Genomic DNA, 18,844 nt, shown 5'->3' with positions numbered 1-18,844 from the left:
TATTTTAATTCTATTGCATACTTAAATCTAGCATATATATTTTTCAGGGTCCTTTGGACAGCATAGAGGTACCCAGCCAAACTATGGGCCAGCTTACCCTGGGCCAGCAAATTATGGGAGTCAACCTGGACCGCCACCTCCACCGCCACCAAAACGTCTAGATCCAGACTCCATTCCTAGTCCAGTAAGTTGTATCCATTTTTGAAATGATTATCCTATTCTAGAAAGTGATTCTGAAGATTAAAAACCTGCCTCTTTGTAGCTTCTATCAATTTGTTTCATTCTTGCTCGCTTTAAACAGAACAAGGGCATGCCTATGCACTACTGTTATTGGCAATCCTGACCATCTCTATATACTTATATAAAGAAATGTAGCGTATCAACTGGATTATCACAAGATAATAATAATCTACAGCAAGCCCTGCAATTACACTACCTGGGAAAGGATCACAGGAATTACTGTGAACAGTTGTAGTTCTGTCTAGTTCATATCTTTGTCCACGTGATTGGCCTCGGTTGGAGTATGTTAATGTTAGTAAAACAATATTTTGAATGGCTTCTTTGAACTTGCGAAATAGGGCTAAGCAACTTAACTTTGCTTATGGCGGGCTTTTATGCCGCTTCTCAAGTTGTAACAGAATGGCATTTGGTCGGTTTTCTAGCATATAATGACCCTTGCTAGGTTAAGGCCATGTTGTACAAAACAGCTGCACAGCGCAGTCTGGATCCAAATAACTGCATGACATAGAATCTCAAGGGAGAATTATAGAATTCTTAAGGGAGCTTTGGGTTTGGGTGCCTTGAACACCAGCCTCCATACATCAGTGCTGCATGGGCTGAAGACACACCTCTTTTGAAATTAAGGGGAGTTTTGAACGTGCCCATGCCCTTGGGCATGTAGTTTCTTGCCAGCCAGTGAATGTAGGACTTGCATGAACCCCGGTGTGAAAACAAGAGGATTTGTTTTTAAGTTTTATGAATTGCAACTCACATATGAGAGTTCTGGGGAACACCACAGTGTATATCCAGTTGTACAGAGAGTCTGCTTGCTTTAAATTCGGGTGTGCTAGTCTTTTATCCTCTCAATTCCAGTGGGGTTTTGTGAAGCCATTGTTCCAAAGGCCACAGCTACAGGTGGTTAAAGCAGTGATGGTGACAGCTATTTCTCCAGAGTTGCTCTTTGATGTCCAGCTTTATGCTATCGTGCTAACTTATACTTGTGAAGGATGAAGCTACAGCCTCCTTTGCTGTAACCTGCAGCTTGAAAACTTTGAGATATGTTAGTAGCTTTGCTTCCTTCTGTGCTCTTCCTTTAATTGAAATCTCAAGATGAGTTGCATGTTCTTGAGCCCGTAGTTCTCCAAAGTTGAACTGAGCAAGCATGTGAGCTGCCGGCTTGGTCAAGAATAGTGCTCATTTTAAGTACATTTCCAATGAGGGAGCAAGATGTGGAAATAACAAGTAGAACTGAAGATGGTAATGTTGTTTCCCCTCTTGTTGCATGAACTGTTGTCCATTATACATATATCTAACAGTGATGGAAACAGGACAGATAGGAGTAACATTGCTTGTTAGTTTTGTTTTACTATTCTCTCTTTTTCCCTTTTTGTGGCAATTTTACTTCTTTTTTCTTTTTTAAAACAAAAAAAAGCAACTCAATGAGCTGCCACCTCAGCAGAAACCCAGACACAGAATAGATCCAGATGCAATTCCTAGCCCAGTAAGTGCGGTGTCTCTCTGTCTGCTATTGTCTGCATGTTGGTGGCTGCTTGTTTGTGTCTGCAAAGTAATCTTACTCTTGCTAACTACCCCTTGGTGTTAGTCTTTCATCTTTATCCCACCCCTCTCTTTCTGCTCACAATATTACAATAAGCAGAATAAAATATCACGAACTTTGAAATCCTCTTCACACCACAAATCAAGGGGCAATAGAAGTTTGGCATTATAAGGTAATGAAGTGGTATTTCCTTCTTGAAATTAAGTCATTTATAAGCAAAATACTTCTGAATATTACATTTGTCAGTTTTGCTCTATGAATTATGAATTCTGCATTGAATTTGGCATAATCCACTTGGAACTCTTTTTGAGTCCTGCGCTTCTGAAATGAATGGTGTGTTTTTTTCACAAGACCCACTGAACTAAAAGGGAATTTCCAGTGGATTTGTGCATAACCTGTATAATATTCCTGGACAGAAATCTTAAAACTCATTTGATTTAGGTCATTCTTTTACACTTTAAAAAAGGATTCAAGTTTTAATTTTTAGATTCAGAAGTCATTATTTTAACATTTCCCTCCTAATACAAGAAGATCATGAGTGTATATTTGAGGGGAAATGGAGATGATAAATACATTGAATTTTCTGCTGTAATATCTCGCTTAGGCAGCAGTTTATTGAATATGGTTTATTAATGAAAGATATTCCATCACAATACTATTTCAGTAACAGACGAAATGACTTGGTTTGCAATTAAACTTGTCAGTGTGGCTTGTCTATTGCCCCTGCGTTGTTGTGTCTTGAACAGGCTGAAGTTGGTCACAACGCTAGAATCTCCTCAGTGGTGTTAACAACTTCAGTTAGTTTGTAGTATCTTCCCAGCATGGTCACTCACCTTTTGTACGCAGCCTCTTCATTGGTGTGTTTCAGATCCAAGTGTAAGGGTATTTATTAGTGCTCTTGTCATAGGAGCCATACTAGCAAAGGAATGAAGACATGAAGGGAAAGGGAGGGTTGAATGTCCTCATTCGCAAGGTGAAGTAGACTTCCATGCTAGTACTTAAAAGCCATACAGCGGTGGATTGCCAGAGAACACCATCTTTTCTATAACTTTTTTTGGAAGGAACAAGTACATATTTGTAATCCAGTAGGTGGAAAGTAGTTTCAAATAACATTACATTACCATTTAACTTGCCTTATTGTTTTATGTTGAAAGGCTGAAAGCAGGATTATCCAGATTTCTTGGGTTACAGACCAACAACTACTGTGGTTAACCAACTATTACTTAATGGCACAATTGTTCTTAGATTTGAACTCAACTCAAGGTAGTATGAATGGTAACCTGAGATTGCAGTCTGGGCAAAAGTGAGGACAAGTGCCTGATAAGTGGACCTGAAAGGGCTTTGCAGAAGTGCATTTTTGGAGAAGCAGCTTGCCAAAGACTGTGGTGGCTTGACAGATGTGGGGAGTCCTTTCCAGACATTGGGATTAGTACGTCCAGATTGCCCAGAATGACCATAGTAAGATGAGAAGTGGGAGGGAAGAAGTAGTGTGGCTGGGTGTAAATTAGAACCCAATTTAGCCTTCTTCCTGATGTGAAGCTTTTAGGTGGATTTTGTTTTGTTTTGGGAACAATTCGTTATGTCACTCCCACCTGCATTCAGAAGTGGCACAGCCCATACACAAGTTATCTCGGTGAAAGCTAAAACTTAACTCTCACGAGTTCTTAAATTTGCCACTGTATTGGTTTTGCCTTGTTGTTTATAATCTTAACTTGACTCACCTTTTGAAGACAAGCATACTTGGGACATGGCAAACTACAGTTCTGCAAAAATGCTGCCAAAGTGCTTGGGCGATAAATTCTCAGACCCTGCTGCGTAGGCAGTTTGCAACAAAAATTGCTGATGAACAATGAGCAGGAACTTCCTTGGACCCAGGATTTTTAGATCAGTGGACATACTATCTCATAATGTAGAGGTTTAACATGCCAATTGTATTATCTTCAAATTGACTATTTACTTATCCCCTAAATCCTCAGCAAAAGCAAAATGATAGACTCCTAAACCATATGTAGTTGTTATTTAGTGACCGATTGCAAATATTTGGCTATTGCTAAACTTGAATGTTTCATTATTACCAGTTTTTGCACAGTGTCCACTGTACCACTAACTTTCTGCTTACCATTTTAGATCCAGGTAATTGAAGATGACAGGAATAATCGTGGGTCAGAGCCATTCATCACTGGAGTCCGTGGGCAAGTCCCACCCCTTGTCACTACCAATTTTTTGGTCAAAGATCAAGGTAAAATGTTCACCTAGCCAAAGATTTTTCCATGTTAATCTTTTGCTGTAAAGACAACAAAGTCTCTCATGAGCTACAGTCAAAGATTAGTAGCAGCCATTGCAGGAAAAAGAAAAGAAAATAACATGGCCCTTTGTCATAGAGGCTGTGATCACATAGATTCAAGTGATACTTGAAGGTGCTCATACCGTTTGTGTTCAGAACAATTAATTTTTTTGTATCTTTACTTTAGATCTCTTGTGATTTATGTGAAAATTGTTCAGTTTGGCTGTGTATTTTTTAAATGTTTGACGTATTTTTGACTACTTTTGTTACGTTGTTTTAGTTACATGTTTTTTCATGTTGTAAGCCGCCTTGAGCATGGTTTGAACTTTGGAAAGGTGGCATAAAAATATGTATGTGTAGTCATTGTAGGGAAAGAGAAAAGAATGCTATCAAAGAATGGACTGGCTATGATCACTATTCAGAGTTGATTTTGGGGATCTTTTAAGCTCCCAAACAGATGCACTGATAGCATTTACCTTTACACATCTCTGGGTTTTAAGATGGTGAAGCCCATGGGTAGGCAAAGCAAGGCCTGGGGGCCGGATCCGGCCCAATCACCTTCTAAATCCAACCCGCAGACGGTCCGGGAATCAGCATGTTTTTACATGAGTAGAATGTTTCCTTTTATTTAAAATGCATCTCTGGGTTATTTGCTGCTCCAAACTTGTTCTTACCAGCTGGGCTCATATCCTGCTTTGCTCTACAGAAAAAAATCATGAAGTGAATGGGAAACTTGAGGGGCAGGTGCTTGAAACACCATCTCAAAGTACAGTATATTGCTCAGTACTGTACACCCTAGATGCTGCTCTAAGAGGAGGGGGGAATCTACTTCAACTAACTTACTTACTTACCTATTTCCTATCTGATTCCTCCTTTTTCTTATTTGGCTAATCAGTGGAGTTGGTTGCATAATAAAGAATTGTGAAGACCAGACTTTACCAATGTGGCACTGTTTAGACAGTTCTTCATACTGCAGCTCCCATTATGTTGACCATTAGCCATTCTGGCTGGGGTTTAAGCACTTTGGGAGTCCCCTAACATCTGGAGGGTACCAGGTACGGAAAGGCTGTTCCTGTGTGGTTTGAGATTTGGGATTTTTGTTTCCCTGTTCCCCAGGGCTTTTCCCTCTTAACTCCATCCTTACTGGGAGCCCGCAAAATCTTTTCAACTCACATGCCCGCAAACAGCTGTTCGTATCTCCATACAACTTCAGAACACCTGCAGTTTTTGATGTTGGTATGCATATAACTCACCTGTCGTCATCAGCTCAAAAGTTATAGCCTTAATTGGGATATCTTTGAGGCTTGGATCTCACAAACTGCAAATGGAACCCAGCTCAAGAAATGGGGCTTTTCTATCTGCCCACCATGGTCTCCTCCCACAAGTTGATCCTAACCTCTCAGGTTCCTTGGGAGCAGTGTGGGCCTGCAAACAGAGGGGTTGGAAATCATGGATATCCTAGCTTGCATGTATGAGTGAGTGGAAGCACCTACTGTTCATGCTAGGGCTCCATTGGTTCCATTCCTTGGTCACTGGCTAACTTGGGTTATGTTTTGGACAGCTCTTATTTTTCTGCAAATCTTCCAGTAGCCTTCCCCAACCTGGTGTCTTTGAGATGTTTTGAACTACAACTCCCATCAGCCCAATGTAGTATGGCCAGTGGTTAGGGACTAGAAGGCACAGATTAGGAAAGGCTGCTTCAGAAGCAGGAGTCCTGGAATAAGGCTGTGAAATCTAATGTCCATGCACAACAGGCACACACACACACACACAGGAGTCCCTTCTTCCACTTGAAATTGCCTGCATGCCAGTATATTCTTCAGAGGTCCTTCTCCAGGTTCCCCTGTGTTCCAAGGTTAGGTGAACGGTGACTAGCAATACTTGACTGTTAGTCCCCCTTGAGTGTGAATACTGAAGAGCTGGGATATAAATCATTGAAATAAAGTGATCTGTTTGGTGTTGATGTACGGATAGAGTTTTTATTTTCTTCTCTGTTTTTCAGGTAATGCCAGTCCCCGCTACATAAGATGTACATCCTATAATATCCCATGCACCTCAGATATGGCCAAGCAGTCGCAAGTTCCTCTTGCTGCAGTCATAAAGCCGCTGGCTGTACTTCCTGCAGAAGAGGTGAGACTGATATCCCTGAACCTTCAGCTGAAGTAGCAAATTTGTCAGTAGCACCTGTTTGTTTTGTCACCACTCATACTTTTAACACTGCTAGTTAATGAATCTATCCAAATGAAAGTGCTCAAGTAGATGTTCAGAATTATTTGCTGTGCAGTTTTCTGTGCTTGTGTTTATTGCGTAAGCACTAGCAATCTTTAATTCAAACATTTGTGCCATGTTCCACAGGGTTCCAATGTGTTGCCCATCCTCTTTAACATCTAGATCGGGGTGGGGAAGTTTTTCAGCCCAGTGGGCCAGATCCTTAGCATCCAAGCTTGAAGCCACTGAGCCTTGGCACTGGTCTCATGTACCCTTTTTGGCAGGTATTGGCTCCACTCCTAAGTAAAGAGTTCCAAGTAAAACCAATCCCAGCAGGCACAGAACGTAAGTCCTGCTTTTCAAGGAACAACAGGGAATGCATTTTAAGGCTCCTGGTGGAGTCTTTGAAGCCGTGTCCCCACACCTGACACCATATTTACTGCTCACTGTCTCCAAGTCATAGGGAAATGCTGCAGATTTTGTTACCAAAATCTAGTGCTTTACTTTCTCCCATAGGAGTGAATGAAAAACTGAACAAGACTTCGCTGCATATTCCTGCCTTAGGTCATATTAGAGCATGACAGCACAATGAAACCCTTTTTTTTCTACAACCTGTTTCAGCCATTCAAACCTTTTAAGCCAAAAAAAACTATCCGTAGAGAAATGAAAGTTGGACAGATGTTTCGCTTTCAAAAAGAGCTATTAATCTAATTCAGTAGTCTCCTATCTCAGGCTGATAAACTGGTTTTTAGAAGCTGATGCTTATTGAGGGAGGGGGAAAGTTTTGCAGTGGTCACCAGAAAGCCTTTTGATAGCTTCATGCAGAGCCAAGCTATGCAATACTTTTTTTAAAAAATTGGCAGGTGTTGCTTCCAGTGTCCAGGGACTTGTCTGGCAGCTGTGTCCTCCACCTGTTAGGGGAAATAAGACACTGAATCAGTTAATGTTCAGAAGTATCCAGGAGAATGGGTGTTAATGTGAGACTAGCAAAACCCAACTTTCAGAATGGTTGAAATGTTGCACCTGTCCTTTAGAGATGTTTGCTCCTTAGTGCAAGGAGGCTTTTGGAGGCCTTGAAAAGGGGTACTTGCTGCCTTAAGGACTTCATTTATAGCCTCTGCAATGGCAGCACACTACATATTTTTTATAAACACAAGTATGGATTCTGGTTCTCTAATATGAATAAAACTGGGTCCATATTTCTTGCCTCTTAAGAGTAAGATTCTCCTAATCAAACATAAGTTGGTTCAAGCATAAGGAACTTGTAAGCATTTAGCTATGCTAAAAGTTATACTGAAGAATGGGTTTTCTTTTCTTGGGATGGAGAGCATGATAAGAAAAGAGAAGGGATTTGCTGCTTGGTATAGTCTTACACAGCTGATCTTATATTACAAGACAGATGTAGGAAAAGACAAGTTGCTTTGCTGACATGAATGCTAGAGCAAAGTGGCAGAAGGCATGCTCCCAGATATCACCTGTTGAGGGAAAGGGAAGCTACTTTAAATAGCACCAATGTCCTTTTCCCCTTTTTTTCAGGCTCCTCCTTATTTGGTAGACCATGGAGAATCAGGCCCTATCCGATGCAATAGGTGTAAAGCCTACATGTGCCCTTTTATGCAATTCATTGAAGGTGGAAGAAGATTTCAATGCTGCTTCTGTAATTGTGTTACAGAGGGTAAGAGTTTTCGATAAAGAAGCAGTTATAGAGGGTGGGGAGGGAGATGGTTCTATTTTGGCTGCAAAAAAGTGCAAAGATGATTATCTAATGGTATAACAAATCCCAGAGTACATTGCTAGTATTTTAATGGTAATGGTAAAATTCTGAGCATACCAATTAAAATGCTCTAGCTGAAGAGGCATGCCACTAGATTCTTGAGCAATTTTTATTGCTTTAAATATTCCTAAACTTAGGAGCAAGTCTGTGCATAAAACCTGTGTATATGTACAGCCATTCTTCAGTTTTAGTATACCTGCAGATCTGATTAGGTAACACTGGTTGTAGCAGACTGTTCTTTCCATGCTGTGCCTATACTAAGACTTGGTTTGTGAGTATACACATAAAAAGTGTAAGAATCAGTGAATGCCAGCTTCAGCTTCATGAGAATCCCTGCATAATTGGCTGACTGCAATATTCATTAACATGGAACTGCTCCATGATTTAAAGCAGTCAGGGTAATTGACAAAAATAAGTGTCATGCATGAAATGGGTCCATAGCTGGCCAAATCACAATAAACTGGACCTGGGAGGCCTTTGATAGTTGCAGTTTTTTTCCTTACTGGTGGTGTTTTCCCGTATCCGTCAAAATCTTCCTGGTTTGGTACCTGAAGTGCCCTTCCTTACCATGGTAAACATCTTTTACCCATCTAGGAAAGTACATGTATTTGAGCTTTCTTCTCTTTCTCTTTTCTTCTCCCCTTCCCCTTTCCTTAGTGCCATCTCAGTACTTCCAGCACTTGGATCACACGGGCAGGCGAGTGGACTACTATGACAGACCTGAGTTATCATTGGGGTCCTACGAGTTCTTGGCAACTGTTGACTACTGCAAGGTATGATGACTTGTAAGCACAGTGTTGTGTTAAGTAAACGTCACTTTTGCCCCATTGCTCAAGGTAAGCAGGAACAATGGACTTTTATGGGTTTGTTCTTGAAGTCCTTAATTCTGCCAAGGGAGAAAAAAGTATTTTCTTGATGATGGGATGTAAGGGGGAGAGATTATAGAGAACCTCCCCCTCTCATCAGGAGCAGTTCATCCCCAAGCAGCCATGAAAGCACGGGGTCTGAAGGGACTAGTCAGGAAACGGAGAGTGCCAGGTCTCTGGCAGCATGGGAGAGCCCCTGCTCCACAGAAGGGAAGAGAGAGAGACGGAAAGGGGGGAACAGGGGAAAAACAGACCGTAGACCCTTTCCCCCGGCACCGGAATTAAGGAGGAGGAGAAAGGGGAGGAGATTCACTGTCCCGTGGCTTTTATGTTGGTCCAAGTCGCGAAAAGGGGCAGTGCCGGATTCTGGATCGGAATGAGCAGACATGTATCCAACAGCTCGTTACACTGTAAATAGAGTGCACCAATAAAGACTGTTAAAAGACAAGCATGTGGAAGGTCGTTACTCAGGAGTAGTCGCAACAACCCATGACATGACCCAAATACCATAATACAAACCAGCACTGCACCAGGTTACCACTGTCAGATTTTTCAAACTAGAAGGCAAAGTACACAAAGCAGCTGTCTGCTTACCTAAGAGTTGGACTCTAGGCTCTGAAACTCTTTGCATGCATTTAATAAGCTTAGGAAATCCTGTCCAGGGCATGAACTGAGGAATGCTCACCTGTTTTTCTTTCCCTGGTGCATTGGTGATTCTCTTCCTTTGAGTTCTCAAGGGAAGAGGGTTTAAATCTATAGAAAAACCACTGGGAGAGCAACTTGCTCTCTGAATATGTAATATAAGTTTGGGAATTCTCACGCAGGTTCCTACCAGATTCTTTATAATTATCCCTTTGTTCTAATATGGTGATGCTAAGGATCATGATGTGATTTTTTCATTTCACTGGCATAAGAAGCATAGTTATCAAGGCAACAGTGGAAAATGGACATCCTCTGCATTGTAGAACTAGTTGCAGATAGAACTGTATACAGTTTTTGCTTTCAGTGTGCGAAATACACGTTAATAATGAATGCTTAGTGATGGTGTTTTGTTCTTCTCTTGTCAGAATAACAAGTATCCCAACCCCCCTGCTTATATTTTCATGATTGATGTATCATACAATGCAATAAGAAGTGGCTTGGTAAGGCTGATCTGTGAAGAGTTGAAGACGCTCCTGGACTACCTGCCCAGGTAACCATGCAGATGAGATTCCATTATAAACGAATGAGTAGGATGAATGTGGGATGCAAGCTTCCCAAGACATTCTCATTGTGTGGAACCATAACTGCGTTGCCCATTTATTTATTTAGAAAATGTTTAGTGATTTGTTTCTCAATAAAATACAATGTGGGGAGCATTTGACAATTGTATGGCTTGTTTTATTTATTTGTTTATTTTCTTTATCTGCTAGGAATTTTCAATTGCATGCTGCTTGTAGAATCTGGAGCAGAATCATATGGTGCCACTATTATTTGAGCTTACGCTGCTTTGCTTTGCATGTGTGTTTTCATGGTGTTCTTATTTTATTCTCCCCCCTTTTTGCTTTTTGGAAAAAAAAGAGAAGGAAACATGGAAGAATCGGCCATCCGTGTGGGCTTTGTCACCTACAACAAAGTTCTGCACTTCTATAATGTGAAGAGCTCCCTGGGGCAGCCGCAAATGATGGTTGTGTCAGATGTAGCAGATATGTTTGTCCCTCTGCTCGATGGTTTCTTGGTGAATGTTAATGAATCCCGCACAGTTTTCACTAGGTAAGTAGGAGCTGGTATAGATCAATAAATGGTTTGTATGTCCTGTTACATACAGTAGCTATCGTGGAACACATATTTCTAAGGTTCTTTTGCCCATACATAAGTTTAAAGAAAACGATGTATTCAGTACCGAAACCCATAAAAATAATTGTGGTTTTTGAGGATGGGGTAGAGAAAGGGACGGTCTCTTGTGGTGGGCTGGTTTACCCTCTGTTGTGACAGCTTGCACTGCCTTACTTTATAGGTATAGAAAAAGTACAGTGGATGCTGGTGGCACCTAGGTGGAGACTCCTGGTGGAGTCTAGGAGGTCACAGTGGCAGAGCCTTGGCTGTGACTCCCTGTCAGGTGGTCCTCCTCTGTCTTGCAAATAAATAGTGAACATCTTCTAAGCAGTTTGCTGTGTTTGCTTCACCAAAAGTGACCTCTCCAGGGCACATGCCTGAGTTATGTGTTTGGAAGTTCTGGGCTGTCCAGGCAGTACAATTGTACAAGTGCTTGGCATCTTGGTTCGGAATGGGTCCCTGCTGTCACACTTGTTCTCTGGAATTCCCTCTCCTCTCAGCCTTGGTGTTTTGTTGTGTGACTGGGCCTTGGCTTTGGGGAGGGGGTTCAGAATCTTGCCAGGGCTTTGTCCCACTTTGCCCGTAAAAGGAGCCTCCCCTGAAAAAAAGGTCAGGCAATTTGAAAAGGTGAGTACATGACCCAAGACCTGCTGGTCCATATGCAGGGAAAGGAAGCAAGCACCTTCTCCCAGAAGCTGTTTAAATAGACAAAACAAACATGTCATATCTTTAATCTGCAAAGTATCAGTTTCCACTGACTGGAATTCACCTAGTGAATTTTACATGTCCCTTGACTTGCACTTCCTTGATTTGCAGCTTGCTGGATCAGATACCAGAAATGTTTGCTGATACGAGAGAAACAGAAACTGTGTTTGCCCCAGTAATTCAGGCTGGCATGGAGGCTCTGAAGGTTTGTTCAACATTCTAAACTGACTTCTAACATCTCTTTGTTTTGTGTTGTAGTATTTGAACCTCTTTCCCAGCACTTCGTAAAGCTGCTGAAGTGTTGAGAGGAGGTCATATATGTATGAAGCATTTATGGAAATGTAACTAATTTACAATTAAAAGTGGCTTTTTAACTACAGCTTGCATTGCAACTTATAGGATAGTCTAACTGGTAAAATGGGAAAAAGCAAAGAGGTATTCTGCTCCGTGAGCACAGAGGATATTGCAAAATGGAGACTGAGTTGGGTTTTAGGAATGCGTTGAAAGCAGGAGTTTGATCTATCACTGCACACTTACCATACATTTCTAGTGAACTGTTTAAAAATTGTTCATTACCAGGAGTAGCAAATGCAGTCATGTGACTTCTCAATGAGCTTTTGTGGATTGTATGTCTCCAAAGATAAGAACGATTTTTCCATGCTTTTGAGACTAACAGAAGTATCATAGCACTTCATGGCCTTTTGGTCCCAATGTCTACATCCTCCATACCCATTTTGCAAGCACATACAAATATCTGCCAACACTTCATGCATCACAGTGAGCTCTAGTCCACAAAAACCTACAACACAATAAATCTGTTTGTCTTTGAGCTTCCATGGGTTCTTGGTGGGTGCTTTTCTTTTTCAAGGAGTTAATTTATCTGAGAGCGCATTTTTAGGAACTGTAGATAGGCAGTCAGAAACTTGGTGCTATGTTTTCCCTTTTTGAAGGCTGCTTCTTGCAGTCTCGGACTTCAAATCTGTTTGAATGGTATGCTGAAGTTTTGGCAAACCTACTAAGTTAATCTGACAAACGTACAAGCCGTATACTGTATTGTGTAGCTGGTTGTTAAAGTTGAGGGCTGCCAAGTGTGCCCCACCCCCACCCCCATTCATATGGCCACTATTCCCTTTCATATTTTGTAACTGAAAAACTTCAGTTTTCTGCTTTCAGGGGTAGTAGTCAGGCTTCTGGGCAGATATGGTGGGCTTCAGTAATGGGCACAAGTACTGTAATGAACTTGCGGCTACCAGAATTTGCTCTAGTTTCCTTGTTCCTTGTATGCACAGAGCACTATCTTGGATGACAGGCCATGTAAAGTAGGCCTATTTTAGGCCTTAGTTCTACTTCTAGGGGAGCCGAATTGCTTTTTATAGCAGACAGCACTCAGTATCTTAAAACAACAAATGTTTGGAGAACATGGTTGCTGAAGGCAGACCCAGGGTCGCTGAACCCAGAGTCTCTCAGTTATATTTGTGTCTTACTTAATGGCTTTTGTATGCTTACTTGCAGGCAGCAGAGTGTGCTGGCAAGCTCTTTATATTTCATACATCACTGCCTATTGCGGAGGCCCCAGGGAAGCTGAAGAACAGAGATGACAAGAAACTGATAAACACTGACAAAGAAAAGGTAGCGGGACTTGTGTTCCTTGGGTTGCATTTGGCTTTTCTTCACGAGTGGGTTCATTTCAGGAAAAATATTTCCTTGTTAACTCCTCTCCCTGCTTTTCTTCCTTTATACTTTCCTGTTTCCAGGATGCACATTTCACACAAACACACCATGCCTTATTTTCTCTCCTGGAAATCAGCTGAAATTCTCAGCAACGTGGTCATTTTCAAAATTTGAGGGACATGCTGGTTCAGAAAGCTGTATAGATCTCTTCATTAGTTGTAACCCCCCTGCTGTAACTTGCAGCAAAAAAAATGAAATGATTGTTTTTAAATGTGATTCCTAAGAGAGGGCAGTAGTTAGTATGAAAGCATGTGCTGTCACTTTTCCTCAGCGGTCAGACAAGGGGAAAAAAAAAGAATCCTATATATGTAAAACATTTTAGCAGAATTCTTAGAACCAAATTTAACATTTTATTACTCTGAATATTCACTGTGCCTCTTGAGGTACTTTGAACAGCACTTGGGAAGAGAGTTGTTGAGAGAGCCTTCCTTTTTTTAAACAGGAAGATGTGAACACAGACCTGCTAGTTCCCATTCTGAGCAGAGGAGCTGAGCTTGCTAGTTCAGAACAAAGCTACTTGCAAAGTATTTTGTTTTATTCTAAAATGGTTTCTGTAGCTTGTTTCTTAAAGGACATGCCAGGCAGGATTAATTTTTTTAAAGCTGCTTCCAGTAGTTCCCCACCTAAATTTTCCTCTTTTCCTCTTTTCTACCCTTGTAGAATCCTAGGAACGACAGTAATTAGTCATACAACAAAGAATAACCTGCAGTTATTAGAATATAGCAGTACAGTGGTATCTCGGTTTTTGAACGTCTTCGTTGACAAACGTTTTGGTTTTCGAACGCCATAAACCTGGATGTAAATGCTTCAGTTTTCAAATGCGCCTCGGAAGTCGAACATGCCACACGACTTCCGTATTGAGGCTTCCATATTCAGTTTTCGGTTTTCGAGTGTTTCAGAACTCGAATGGTCTTCCGGAATGGATTATGTTTGAAAACTGAGGTACCACTGTAGTGTAAGCCTTACAAAACCTGAGGTGCTGGATCAAAAAACTCTGTAGAGGACCTTACTTCCTTTTGCAGGTTACTTGAGTTGCTTGTTTATCTGGTTCTGATTTTAGTGATATTTTGTGCTCTTAAATTATTGTGGATGGGTGGGGTTTTTTTAGGTTTCAAAATTGTGATTTATTATATTTGCTAAGTTGTAAATCACTTTGTAAATCTTTAGCTTAAAGCATGCTGTAAAAATATTTTACATTGAGAAACTTTGCTAAAAACTGGTTGAAAATTCATCAAGGGTCTTGCAAAGCTAGCCTTGTGTGGAGTTTTCCAGCATTGTCATCGTTGAAGTTAGAACGTTTTAATGTCCCAGGTGTACTGCAAGACATCACGTATTGTGCCCTGTGGTTGGTTTTGCTTCTTTTTTGTCACATGATCAGGAATAGAGAGCAGAGTGTAAACCTGCTGCATCAGAAATTGTCAATTATTTATCTTATTTCTTCTCTCTCTGCTCCTTTTTTTTTTTTTTTTGCTTTGCCTCCGTAGACTCTCTTTCAGCCTCAGACAAACTTTTATAACAATTTAGCCAAGGAGTGTGTAACACAAGGCTGCTGTGTGGATCTCTTCCTTTTCCCAAATCAGTATTTGGATGTGGCTACCTTGGGGGTTGTTCCTCATCAAACAGGCGGCTCCCTTTATAAGTACACATTTTTCCAGGTATGATCTATCTTTGATTTGATGCCTGTTCCATATAGATGATTTAAGTAGGCAGTAGTTGCCCTGCTGATCTCAGAGGAGAGAAGATAAAAAGCTGGATTAACTTTTTCATTGGACCAGTTTGGTTTTTTTAGGAGTCTGCAAGCCTTTTCCAGTTACATGAAGAACATGCACTGTTCTCCAATCACCATACACCGAATATGGGTTTGATTTCTACCCTAATAGTACAAAATAAAGCATAGCTTACAGAATGACAGACCAGAATTTTTAGTTTGTTTGAAACAAGCAGCCTTCACGTTGTGCCAAAATGCCATCACAATGGCACCAGGTGAGCTTCTCTGGAAGGCCTCTCCCATGGCTGGGTTGCTAACACCAGTTCTCTCTCTGTAGTAGCCACCCACCTTGCCTCATTTTTGTGGGGAGGGCAGCAACGGGTACAAAACAGCACCTCTAAAGAGAAGCTTCAAGTTTAGGTATATATGTATGCCAGAAGACCATTTTTCATGTAACCTGGTCCTAAGGGCTTTTAAAGTTAAAACCAGCACTTTAAATTGAGCCCGGAAATGAACTGGGGAGCCAATGGATTGTTGTACAGTATAGATAATGTAGATTGCTGTATACAGATAATGGGTTTCCTTAAACTGCTGGTGTGCTTGCATATTTTGTGTGTTAATTTAATGGTATAAGGTTTGTTCCTGGAGAGAGTCTAGCAAGATCATCCTAGGACTGAAGGCTAGTAGCACTTTTAATATACCTGGGGCACCTCTATACTTGTTGTGTGAAACCTACTGTCTGTTTGTGTACTCTAGGTGGAAACGGATCAGGAACGCTTCTTGAACGACTTGCGCAGAGATGTTCAGAAAGAAGTGGGCTTCGATGCTGTGATGAGGGTCCGCACAAGCACTGGTACGTATTTATGAAGATGCTGTCTGGATTTTAGGAGTGTACAGAGGTCTGGCGCTCGAACCTGTGAAAATTAGGATGCCCTATACTGCCAGCATCGATCCCTTTTGCTCAGTGGTAGCTTTCTGGAATGATGGACTCCAAAGGATTTCTTACCACGTGTCCTCTTGCCTCCCAGGTATTCGCGCAACTGATTTCTTTGGAGCTTTTTACATGAGCAACACCACAGATGTGGAATTAGCCGGCCTAGACTGTGACAAAACAATCACCGTGGAGTTCAAACATGATGATAAGCTTAGTGAAGAAAGTGGAGCACTTCTTCAGGTGATGCATGCAAGATGGGCGATAATGGGCCATTCCTTCGAAATGTGTTTTCCCTCCCTTATTCGAATTCTTGTTTAGCCCCAAAATATTCAGTGCTGTTTAGGACTGCAGCCATTTAAGCACAGCAGTTGTGTCAGATTTGTTGGAAGCCCACATAGTGGTACTGAACTCTTTCTTTCGCATGCTAACGGTTCTGCTTGTAATCTCTCTCATGTAGTGTGCTATATTGTATACAAGCTGTGCAGGACAGAGGCGACTGCGTATTCACAACCTCTCCTTGAACTGCTGCACTCAGCTGGCTGATCTTTATAGGAACTGTGAGACGGACACACTTATCAACTTCTTGGCCAAATTTGGTAAGGGGTAGACCTGTAACAGTTTCCTGGAGAAGACAACTATTCACAAGAAGCTTTGGGAGGGAACATTGTTCTTGTACTGTGAATATAGTTTAATGTAAATGGGTGTGTGCTGCCTTCCACGTGAATGTAGTTAAAGACAAAGTTGTAATATATATATATATATATAAATTGTCCAGTAGCACCTTAGAGACCAAGTAAGTTTGTTCTTGGTATGAGCTTTCGTGTGCATGCACACTTCTTCAGATACCCTGAAACAGAAGTCACCAGACCCTTATATATAGTGGGAGGGTGGGGTGGGGTTTTTCTCAGGAGGGTAGTAGGAGATGGGTGATTGACTCAATGGGTATGGTAAACCTGTTGATGACTGTTAACGACTGCAGTTAGTCCTACAGGAAAAAGCAAGGAATCCAATATATCTATTAAGACCAGATATGAAAACTCTGGAGAGACCAATATTGGATTCCTGTCTCATTACATATGCTAATCATCTGCATAGTATCCCTTGCTTTTTCCTGTAGGACTAATTGCAGTCGTTAACAGTCATCAACAGGTTTACCATACCCATGTCATCATATCTATAAAGTTAATTTTCCTGTTTAAGAATGCTCCATTTAGAATGTGCAGGTTGGCTACTATTCAAGTTACTATAAACAGATTCTGGGGTACAGAACTTAATATACGTATGCCCAGAAGGGTCTGTCTTAGGCTTTGGGGAGACACTTCCAGCCAGTGGACAGCACTTAACTAGGTGGTGCCATGGACTGACTCAGTCCAAAGCAGCTTCGTAGGGCACAGCAGCACAAGATACCTTCTTGGTGGTTTTCCAGGCGTCTTACCGGTACTTAAATATTCTTTACATCAGCTTGCATAGGACTTTCTAACCAAGATGTTGTTCTTTTCCTTAAGCATATCGTGGAGTTCTGAACAATCCAGTCAAGACAGTGAGAGATACGCTGATCAATCAGTGTGCGCAGATACTGGCATGCTACCGGAAAAACTGTGCTAGCCCTTCTTCTGCCGGACAGGTAACTTCTTGGTTGTGGGGTACTAATCCTGAATTGGGAGGCTGGGAGAGCAGCTGGAAGTGGTCCGTCTAATAATGATGCTAACATGGAAAGGAACCTTCTTGCTCGCTCCTTAGAACTGCCTTCCAGATAGTTGCTTTGTGAAATAGGGTAGTGGTTCCAGCCTTCCTGCATTTCATGAACTTTATGAAACCAAGAAATGAACCTGAGTTATTGTCTTGCGATAACGTTAATCTTACTATAGCACACTGATGGTGAAGATACTTCACCGTAGTATTGCAGGTGAAAAGAACTTAAAAGGCCATGTAAGCCCCAACACAGGGACAAATCCATTCACTAGCTCCGCCCAACATACGCAATCCAGACCATAGTATGCTTTGAGCTGCAAGTGGTTGTAGAAGTAATTGCTTTTATGGCAGTTTACTTCAAAGGCGCCTATAAGCAAGCAACATGCTACAGAATATGCACTACGTACTAAACTGTTCAAGGAAGTTAAATACAGGTCTCTTCTGATATTTACAATAGGTTGCAGTTTTACAGTTCTACAGCAGTAGAAATTAAAGAATCTCCTGAAGTAGTTACCCTGATCTTTGTTAGAGACTGAGGGTTTTGTTTTTTTACATCAGTGATGTCCTCTTTTTTCCAAAGAGGGCCAGATTTGATGAAGTGAAGGGCCGTGAGGGGCGATCAAAGTGCCAGCCATATTTGTTGAGCTTTTTAAGAATTGAAGTTGTTGAGCATTTTACCCCAGGAAATAAACTGCCACAGGGGCTGGATTAAACCGACTGTTGGGCCAGATTAGGACTTTGGACATCCCTGTTTTACATTTATGCCAATGTTAGCAATGATTCTCTTCAATTTTTACAAAGTTAAAATGCTCGTAAGTTCTCTTTCTCTCTGCCACCCCTTTCCCTAATGAGTGATTTTCTCTAATTCCGTCTCTTACCTCTTTCAGCTGATTCTTCCTGAATGCATGAAACTGCTTCCTGTGTATTTGAACTGTGTTTTGAAAAGTGATGTGCTTCAGCCTGGGGCAGAGGTCACCACTGATGACCGATCCTACATCCGCCAGCTAATCACCTCCATGGATGTGGCAGATACAAATGTTTTCTTTTACCCCAGACTCCTGCCACTGGTAAGCACTTCTGCACATAGAAGACTTGTAATTGCTTAAACATACAACTCATGGAATAAGGGGGGAATTGAGATGTTTAGGTTGAGGCTGCTTTGTCTACGTTGAGAGTACTTGTAACTTAGAAAATTGTAGCATTTATTCTGTTGGAGCTCTGACACATACAATTGTGTTTATGTCAAGACATGCTGTGTGCAATACAAGGAAAAAGTACATTATTGTTCTCCCTGGTACTGCAGGAGTATCAGGAGACTCCATGCACAGTGCTACCCTTAAGCTCAGTCTG

General features: G+C 41.4%; 1 protein-coding gene across 4 annotated transcripts in view; it reads left to right on the top strand.

Moving 5' to 3' along the window:
- The window catches only part of SEC24C (SEC24 homolog C, COPII coat complex component), a 38,635-nt gene that overhangs the window by 14,804 nt on the left and 4,987 nt on the right, over positions 1-18,844 (top strand). For 2 of the 4 annotated variants that reach the window (XM_035137722.2, XM_035137725.2), the window contains 16 exons: positions 48-184; positions 1,652-1,720; positions 3,905-4,016; positions 6,064-6,191; positions 7,806-7,944; positions 8,701-8,816; positions 9,977-10,101; positions 10,470-10,661; positions 11,541-11,634; positions 12,942-13,058; positions 14,645-14,815; positions 15,625-15,721; positions 15,897-16,042; positions 16,260-16,398; positions 17,308-17,426; positions 18,382-18,561. In XM_035137722.2, the coding sequence (XP_034993613.1) occupies positions 48-184; positions 1,652-1,720; positions 3,905-4,016; positions 6,064-6,191; positions 7,806-7,944; positions 8,701-8,816; positions 9,977-10,101; positions 10,470-10,661; positions 11,541-11,634; positions 12,942-13,058; positions 14,645-14,815; positions 15,625-15,721; positions 15,897-16,042; positions 16,260-16,398; positions 17,308-17,426; positions 18,382-18,561 (2,081 nt within the window). The remainder of the gene's footprint in view (positions 1-47; positions 185-1,651; positions 1,721-3,904; positions 4,017-6,063; positions 6,192-7,805; positions 7,945-8,700; positions 8,817-9,976; positions 10,102-10,469; positions 10,662-11,540; positions 11,635-12,941; positions 13,059-14,644; positions 14,816-15,624; positions 15,722-15,896; positions 16,043-16,259; positions 16,399-17,307; positions 17,427-18,381; positions 18,562-18,844) is intronic. The other 2 variants (XM_035137724.2, XM_035137726.2) reach the window with 1 other exon arrangement.

Source organism: Zootoca vivipara, chromosome 5 (genome assembly GCF_963506605.1).
Source record: "Zootoca vivipara chromosome 5, rZooViv1.1, whole genome shotgun sequence".
In the NCBI taxonomy this organism is placed as follows: Eukaryota; Metazoa; Chordata; class Lepidosauria; order Squamata; family Lacertidae; genus Zootoca; species Zootoca vivipara.
This window is presented reverse-complemented; position numbering and strand designations above follow the sequence as displayed.